The sequence below is a fragment of the Sinocyclocheilus anshuiensis genome, unplaced genomic scaffold (genome assembly GCF_001515605.1).
Source record: "Sinocyclocheilus anshuiensis isolate Anshui unplaced genomic scaffold, SAMN03320099.WGS_v1.1 scaffold306, whole genome shotgun sequence".
NCBI classification, from domain to species: Eukaryota; Metazoa; Chordata; class Actinopteri; order Cypriniformes; family Cyprinidae; genus Sinocyclocheilus; species Sinocyclocheilus anshuiensis.
In genome coordinates, this window is record NW_015544175.1 from 59,968 (window position 1) to 69,024 (window position 9,057).

Here is a 9,057-nt window from a genome sequence, read left to right on the forward strand (position 1 = left end):
AAGGGGTTATTGCTAAAACACCTCATCTGAAATATATTTAGAATGGGAGGGTCAGTTATTACCACCTATTATTATGTGGAAAGCCCACCACAGCAGCATGACCACAAACACACACATTTCAATCAGAAAGAAAGAATTCAACCATTCTTGATAACGTGCTGGAAACATAAAATGTATTAAGATGGTGACTGTAATGCTTCCCTGACTTTAATTCTTGTTTTTTTTGTATTGTTAATACACTGTGTACATAATAAAATGTACTCTTAGTTTTTTTCTAGAAATGTAGCAGCAGTGTGGGTCTTCAAAGTTCACAAAAGTGATTAGTAGGAACGCTGATCAATATAATTAATATAAAATATAATTAATACTATAATATATAACAAACACTTATTTTAGATTATATACCTTATTATGCATCAATGGGAAATAAAAAGGTTTTCTCTATTTTATCCATAGCACCTTTATTCAAATTTTAACTGTTCCTGAGCAAATAAAAATATATATATTTTTCAGTCTGCCCTAATATGGGCAATACTTTCATGCCAACCTTTGTTCAAAAAGAGGGTAATACAAAAATGTAAGAGTACAAATCTCAGCAAGTTATATAAACAACAGCAAATATCACTCACAATTTGTTACATCATTGCAAATGCCATCTTCCCAGACATTACGAAGTCATTTGACATTGCGCTTTGATAATTAACTAGCCACCAATTTGTGTTTCTTTGAAGTTACTGTAAGATAAATATTCCAGGTGGAATGGAATGTGAAATAATTACTATCACACAACACATGAAAATAAAACATTGTTAATAAACTCAAATACACATGCTGGATTTTCCTCATATACAGACTGTTTTTTTTAACGTGCTTGATATCGAATATGTAGAAATATTAGTGTTACTCAAAGTACTATATTCCTTCCCTCAGAAGCAGTTGCTATATGATTTAGATTTGGTTGCCATATTGAGCAATGGTTCACCTCTGTGATTGGCTTAGAGATATAGGGACAGAACACGTGGAATGTGATGGCCGGTGGAAATGTCCTCTTGGGAGTTTCCCCCTGTTACCACTTTCCAGGGATTGGAACTCCACATTCATACCAGCCAACGAAAGGATGTGGTGTGCGCCTGCCGATGGCCCCGAAATTCACTGGCTCTTGTCTGTATGACCGATAATATCCTGAAATCCACAAACGGCATCATGTTACAGTGCTGGCTGATCACCCTCTTAGGCAGCAGTAAGTAAACACGCACATGGCATGATGATTTGAGGCTTGAAGTGAAGACAAACTACAGAGCATGCTCATATATGTCGTACCTTGAGCTGTGGGTAGGTTCAGGGAGAGATTGTGTGGTCCTGTCCTTCCATCTAGATAGGAGTCCACAAACTGGCAGTGGTCCTCTCCATGGCCAAATGCATCAGCAATGCTGTAGAATGTTTCTGAAATGGAAAACAGTCATAGCTTGAGTATCCATCAGGACCCAAACCTCAGACAGCGCCTTTTGTATAGCTGAGGGAAACTGTGGTTTGGATCGGATAGTTCCAAGGCTTTTAGGCCAGCACTCCAAAAACAGGGCGCTTCATATTACAGACACACTAATCATTAGATGAAAGTTTTAAATGTATTATGTTGTTAAAAAGAAAGGTCAGCACCTCTCAGTCCATCTCCCATGAAGATCTTATAGCGCAGCGAGTTGCAGAGGACGACACCAACAAACTTCCTATACCAGGTGCGCTTGACAAACTGACTTCCTTTACAAGAACAGTGGGCGGGGTTATAACTGAATGAGAATGGGATCCAGATGGGCTCGCCACCTAGAAAGGAAATGAATGTCAATTACAAATATTTTTAATGTTAGAGCATGACTGTTGGAAAATATCATTAACAATGATCCTTCTGACAAGACTGGTTTAGACCAGCTGTTTTTTTTTTTTTGCTTGTTAGTGCAAACAAACCCATGCTGTAACTCTTACCTGGGGGTCTCTCTATGAGCAGGGGGTCATCTAGATGAAAGAAAACAGAAATTTTAGGGTATTTATAAACATTGTTTGAATCCAAAAACCTTTATGTGGGTTCAGACAAAAGGCTCACCTGACTCTGTAACATACGTTAAAGTTTCACTGAGTGGCCCCAGTTCAAAGATATTCTTGGCTTGAACTTTGAAGTAATACCTGAGAACAAGAATGAAAGCATGTATGTATTAAATCGGTCATATTTAAATCATGGTTTGCTATCATGAAGTGACTATTTTTACAAAAGCACCTCATCTACATATAAAACTCAACTGTGAACACTTACTCATAAGTTAATGTTACAATGAGAGCATAAGGATCGAATGACACAGATACGTATATAGGATTGAGGAAAGGAAAGAGATGAGAAAAAGGCAAAAAAAGTGGAAAGAAAGGGAAAGAAAATAAAAAGAAATGAAAAGAAAATAAAAGAAAAAAAGTATAGGAAATAAAATCACTGTAAAAAAAAATATTAACGGAAAAATGTACTGGTAATTTTCTGCCAGGCATTATCCAGTAATTTTATGGATAAATGTTAACAGTTAATGGTTAACAGTAATATTTCTGTTAAAATTAAAATAGGATAGGAAAAAATGAAAAGGAAAAAATGAATGTAGAAATAAAAGGGAATAATGTGTGTTTAAAATAATAGAAATAAAAGGGAAAATAAGAAAATGAAATAAAAAAATAGAAAATGAAAAGAGAACAGAAATGAAAATATATCATTGAAAAATAAAAGAATACAAGAGGGAAAAAAGTTGGAAAATGAAAAGAAAAAGGGTAGAAAAAGAAAAAAGGAAAGGGCACAATTAAATTGTGTATTAATAAAACATGCATGAGAGAAAGTTAGAAGAGTGAGCCTCTGGCAAAAGAGAAGGCTAACAAAGTGTAATGACAAGAAGAGACTGCATGTTAGAGGGTGAGCAAGAGAATAACACATCAACATGGAATTTCCAATCAGACAAAACGTCTTTGTGACAAATACCAGACCACAACCACTTATTCTGCCCTGACTCTGGCACATCCTTTACCTTAGAGTATAAATTAGACAAGTAAAAAAATCAAAACAGAGAAGTGTGATTAAGTTCAAAGGGCAACACTAACAGCACTCACAGCCTTCTGTTCTGCCAGTGAGAGGCTGTTCAGTAAGCTCACGCTTCACTTGGTTTAACTCAGGACCCGTTTAATGACATAAAATCAGCACTGCTGGATCAAATTAGCACAGCCATGTGGAAACTCTGACCAAAATAAAGAGAAAATGGACAATTACAGTCAGACCGCCAGAGGAAGACTGGGGAGGGGGCCTGTCATATTACTGTTTGTGTGTCCATGTGCAATTTTTCTTGTCCTTTTGACCATAAATTATTTAGTATATACTTCTGACCATAATTCTTTGTGGAATTGATGCAAGCTCCAGTCTTGATATGGCATCCAAGTGGTTTGTGTTACTTTGACTAAGAAGGAGCTGTCATTGTCCAAAGTCTAGACTATTTACCTATTTCTAAAAGCTATTATAAATCATTCATAAAACTTATCAACACTTCATGGCTGAATTATAAAGTTGTCAGTCAGTGAGCTCGGCTGAGAGGCTATAATAACAGAGGCTTCTAAATGAATCCCAGAGGACAATAAAAACAACTTCATCCTCACATTCCACACTTATGAACCAAACATCTCTAATGAGTGCATATGCATTCATATGTTTTCTCAAGGTATTGAGGGAGAGAGTGCATCTGCCTGTCTGGGAAAGTGTACAAAACAAATGTCAATCAAACCTGGGACGTTTCACACAGCTGCATGCATTTATGCATGCATGAGTAACCCGTGTGCAGGTCCAGACGAGATCTGTGTGTGTTTTTTGCATTTTAAAGCTTAAAATGTGCTGAGAGTGCTACACTTTGAAATTATAACTGAAAGAGCAAAAACATTTAATGAATAAAAATGAGTAAGGGATGTGCAGAACTTTCTGAATGATGGGAGTTCCAGTTCTGTGGGAAAGATCATGCCTGCTGTAATGCACCAATGCTTAGTGAAGAAAGCATTTAGATGGGTCTGGTAGGCAGAAATGTCTTCACATTTGTGGCAAATGTCCAGACAGGTCCATAAACACCTCCCTTATATACTTCTGCAAAAATGTGTTGGTAGAGGTTTACAGTGTTACAACATAAGCAGCATTCGAGAGACAGACACAGTACAGTTCAGTGAATATGGCTGAAATTGAGACTTGGCCAAAAGCCGGCAAGTTCTGATGAGTTTCCACAGCATAAAATAGCAGTTTCTCTAGCTCTTGTGAAAAGAGTGAAAAACTCTCTTTTGAATTTTTTTTTTTGGAGGGTGACAGGACAATAATTATTAACTATTTAGTAATTATTAGGGCTTTCGGTCTAAAATAATGAATGCCACTTAATATTTTTTTTTCTTTTATTTTTATTTTTGTAGTTAACACATGACATTCCTTTTAATGAAAGAAGATTAAATAATATGCAAATTGAAATGTATGCATCAGTGCTCTTTATTTGTTATTTAAACTATCATTCAAAAAAATGTGGGATCAGTAAGATTTTGTGATGTTTTTGAAAGCAGTCTCTTTTGCTAACCAAGGGTGCATTTAATTGAGTAAAAATAGTAATATTGTAAAATATTATTACAATTTAAAATAACTCCTGTAAATTTTCAGCAGTCATTACTTATTCTAAATCATTCTAATAAGCTGATTTAGAGCTTAAGAAGCATTTCTTATTATTATCAATGTTAAAAACAGTTGTGCCGCTTTTTTGTGGAAACGGGTTCTTTTTAGGATTCTTTACTGAATAGAAAGAACAAAACAAATCTTTTTAGAAAAAAGTGTAAAATATAAATATCTTCACTGTCAATTTTGCCCAATTAATACATCTTTAATGCATCTTTTTTTTTTTTTACATTTCACCATTCTTCAAAATAAATAAAGTAAGAAAGAAAGAAAGCTATCTAAATAAATGACGTTTAGCAAATGACGTTTGCTAAACATCTTGTCTGAGTTTGATTTATTAGTTCCAATCTGCTCTAAAGATTCCGATTAGTTAGAAATCACACAATACAGAATGAAACCAATATGGTGTCAAACTGAATATATGCGTTAACAAGTTAACTATGACAGCCGTACTAATTACATATTAGTCCCCAGCTCCCATGTGTTAACCTGTCATATATTTAACATATTCAACTACATCTTAGATCAGTTATGTTGTCAGAGATACTTTAAGACTTAGCAAAAGATGTTTGGGAAAATATGCATCATTATTTCAAGACAATGTTGCACAACAAGGGGAAGATAAATGACACACTCATATAAATTTATGTTCAATAAAGTATAATGATTATATAGCTTAGTATACCCGCAAGCCTCACAGACAGCTTCCCAGCATATTGTTGGAGTTCATGGATTAAGCATGATTTAGGAGGGCTCCCAAAAGATCTCCACTGAGAACTCAGACCTGCTTTGTATTCAGTTTCATAAAACATTGTGGACTATAGAACATAGATGCTTAAATGTGCAAGCACAAACATGCAAAAGCTTGTAATTAGTTTATAAATTGATGGGATATGTTTGTGTCTGTGCATGAATCCTGTCACATGCTGGATCACACCTGGAATTGGGCTTGAGATTTTCAACAGGAAGGTGGGTTCCACTTGAGGATCTGGTTGACCATCTGTTATTTAGGACATCGTCATAGGATGCACTGTGTACCATATAGCCTATAAAAAAGAGGGCGAACAATTAAACCATACTCTTACATGAGAGATTTAAACACATTGAAGTAAATGAGCAAGTATTGGTCATGTCTGCAAAGGGATTCCTCAATATAATCCTAGGTCCTTATTATGCCATGGAAGGACTAAACTGCTGCCAAGAGAGCAGGATGTATATAAAGCACATGCGTGCATTTTCCATCATTTAATATGAAAGAGAGAGGCAGTGCAGGAGTGGAGCTTTATGAAAGAAGGGAGGATGACTGAAAAGGGGTGAAGTAGAGTGGAGAAAATAATATATACATTTTTATTAAAGGAGATTATTAAAGGAACAAGGTTCTGCAAGCAATTTCAGTTGTTAATAGCCATCAGTTGCTAACTTCACATACAATACTATTCAAAAGTTTGGGGTCTGTGAGTTATTTCAATGTCCTTACAAAAAAAAAAATAATAATAATAATAATTAAAAAAAATATTACAACTGAAAAGACCTTTTTTCTGTTTTAATATATTATTTAATATATTATAAAATGTAATTCATTCCTGTGATGGCAAGGCTGAATTTTCAACAGCCATTACTCCAGTCTTCACATATATACAGTATATATGTACACACTAATAAATACATATATAGAATTTGTAAATGTATTAATGGTAAAAATACATCTAGTAAGGTCCAGTAATGCAAAATGCATTATGAAACCCCTACAGTAATATGAGATTGTCTTGTAAAATTTTATTCAAGAGCATGTGGACTCTATTTTTCATGTCAGTTTATTTTTCAGCTCTATCGGTTGTCAGTTGGCAGGGAATCCCCTGCATTTAAACCTCCGCACACATATCATGACACTAACAGTAGCTGTGGGAATTGCCTCCCTGTTTGTGTGAATCAGGATGAAACTGTCAGGGTCAATATGTTAGAGAAGTGTTATATATAGCTTTGTGTTTGGAAATGCACTTTAAATCGAAACCAGGCAGGATGTAAGATAGTTCAGCATACTACACGTTTACAAATTAGGGTACTTCAGAATGTGGTATTTTCAGCGCACAATCCTCCAACTTATTTACAAACCATACAAACAAAATTACGAATTACGAAACAAGCTAAAATATGGCATAATTAAAATTAAGCATCTCTATTGTTTTTACAGTAAACACAGCTTTCTATGAATGTGAGGTGTATTATGGAATGTGCCAATTCACAAATGTCAGTGCTGTATGCCTGCACAATTAAAGGGATAGATCTGTCGTGATTTACTCACCCTCATTTTGTTCTAAAGCTGTATGCATTTCTTTCTTCTGTGGAACACAAAACAAGATGCTTTGAAGAATGTTGGTAACTAAACAGTTTTAGTGACCACTGACTTCCTATATATACAAACTACTGAATAATTTCTCAAAATATCTTCTTTTATTTTCCACAGAAAGAAAAATTCATGAATGGTTTGGAATGACATGAGGGTGAGTAAATAAAAACTGAACTTTCATTGTTGGGTGAACTATCCCTTTAATGTCATGCTATTACCAAACAAGGAAAGCATGCAGTTAATTAGCTAATTGCATAGCTGTCTTTCTCAGTTTTCAAATTACAAAATTCATTTTGACATTTCTGATGCGTCTTTTTCTCTGTCAGTATTGTGTGCTATAAATCCTTTTCAGTGTTGCTATCAAACAGGCCCATGCATGATTAACTTGCTTTATGAGATATTGCTTACACATTGCAGATAGAGAAACAGAACGTTATAGGATGATCCATTAACTGGATTGGGTGCTTTTCACTCCTGATTGATGCATTCTAAGAAATCGCTGCACATTTGGTATGTTGAAAAAAGCATGGAAAATGAAACCACTCATCTTGAGCATAAATCATCACAAGTAACTCTGGGAGTAAAAATCAAGACTTTTTAAATTTAACGAAGTCAATTCTTCAACTGTGATCTTGACTTTAATCATAAGCCTAAACCCCAATGCAAAAGAAAGCTTAGATATATTTGTATATTACATCTAGCAAACATTGTGGTCAAACTTACAGAAGTCATTTTTTTCACAGTTCTGCAACTGCGAAAGCATTTTTAAATAATAAAAAAGGAACTGCTACACACACTCACCAGACACCATGTCATCTTTCAGTGGAAGTGCCCAGTCCAAAATCACAAAGGAGTGACAGCCCTCCATCGCAACTACAGTAACATTACGGGGCTTGTTTTTGGGTGGCTGCTTTTGATTGATTGATAGTTGATCCTTCTCCATCAAGTCTGCTAAAACATCCACTTGTAGGTATTCCAGAGCCTCGGTCAGGGAGCAGGGAGCTCCAGGGTCCTTGTGGATGTAGTTTACATACGGAGCTGAAAGCAGACAGTGAGGAAAAGAAGAGAAAGGGAAAAGATGTACATTTAAGAAATACAATGTAATTAAATGTTTTATTACAGTTTTATGAGCAAATTAACAATTTGAGCGATAATCTGAACTGAAAAAATAACATGAATTTCATAATGCCTTATAGTATTTGATGTGTCCCCCACTTTAATGGCAGCAACACTTGAGCTGATTGTATTTCACAAATTTGTGTGAAACCTGATGATTTGAACATCTGTAAAAAGTCACATGATCAAATAGAAATAGTGCAGAATCTTACATATTCTTTATTTCGCATCATAACAATTTTTTTTTAATTCAAAATCATAAAAAACCCTAAAAATGTAGGTTTTAGGTAAACATAAAACAAATGCAGTTTTAAAATTTTGAAGAAAAAAAAAGTGCTCTCAGACTTTGGACTGTATTATGTAATATATATATATATATATATATTATGTATACACTACCGTTCAAAAGTTTGGGGTCGGTAAGTTTTTTTTAAATATTTTCGAAAGAAGTCTCCTATGTTCACCAAGGCTGCATTTAGTTGATCAAAAACACAGTAAAAACAGTAATATCTTGAAATTTTGTGATATTAATTTCTATTTTAATATATTTTAAAAAATAACTTATTTCTGTGATGGCAAAGCTGAATTTTTAGCAGCCAATACTCTAGTCTTCAGTGTCACATGATCCTTCAGAAATAATTTTTCTTTCATGAATAATTTCTTATCAATGTTGAAAACAGTTGTGCTGTGTAATTTTTTTTTTTCGTGGAAAGCATGATACAGTAATTTTTTCATGATTCTTTGATGAATAAAAAGTTCAAAAGAAATGTATAACATTATAAATGGGTAACACTTTATTTTAAGGTGTCCTTGTTACACATTTTACATGTACTTACTATTGTAATAACAATTAATTATGCATAATTACATGCAAGTAACCCTAATCCTA

The 9,057-nt window shown here is 34.3% G+C and overlaps 1 protein-coding gene across 1 annotated transcript in view; it reads right to left on the reverse strand.

Annotated features, from left to right (window-relative positions):
• Positions 1-455: 455 nt before the first annotated feature.
• The window catches only part of LOC107696111 (fibronectin type III domain-containing protein 1-like), a 34,619-nt gene continuing 26,017 nt past the window's right edge, over positions 456-9,057 (reverse strand). Inside the window, exons 16-22 of the mRNA XM_016496287.1 lie at positions 7,854-8,090; positions 5,643-5,751; positions 2,096-2,175; positions 1,978-2,007; positions 1,657-1,818; positions 1,321-1,443; positions 456-1,182 (exon numbers count right to left, since the gene is read on the reverse strand). Of these exons, the coding sequence (XP_016351773.1) occupies positions 1,067-1,182; positions 1,321-1,443; positions 1,657-1,818; positions 1,978-2,007; positions 2,096-2,175; positions 5,643-5,751; positions 7,854-8,090 (857 nt within the window). The 3' untranslated portion in view covers positions 456-1,066. The remainder of the gene's footprint in view (positions 1,183-1,320; positions 1,444-1,656; positions 1,819-1,977; positions 2,008-2,095; positions 2,176-5,642; positions 5,752-7,853; positions 8,091-9,057) is intronic.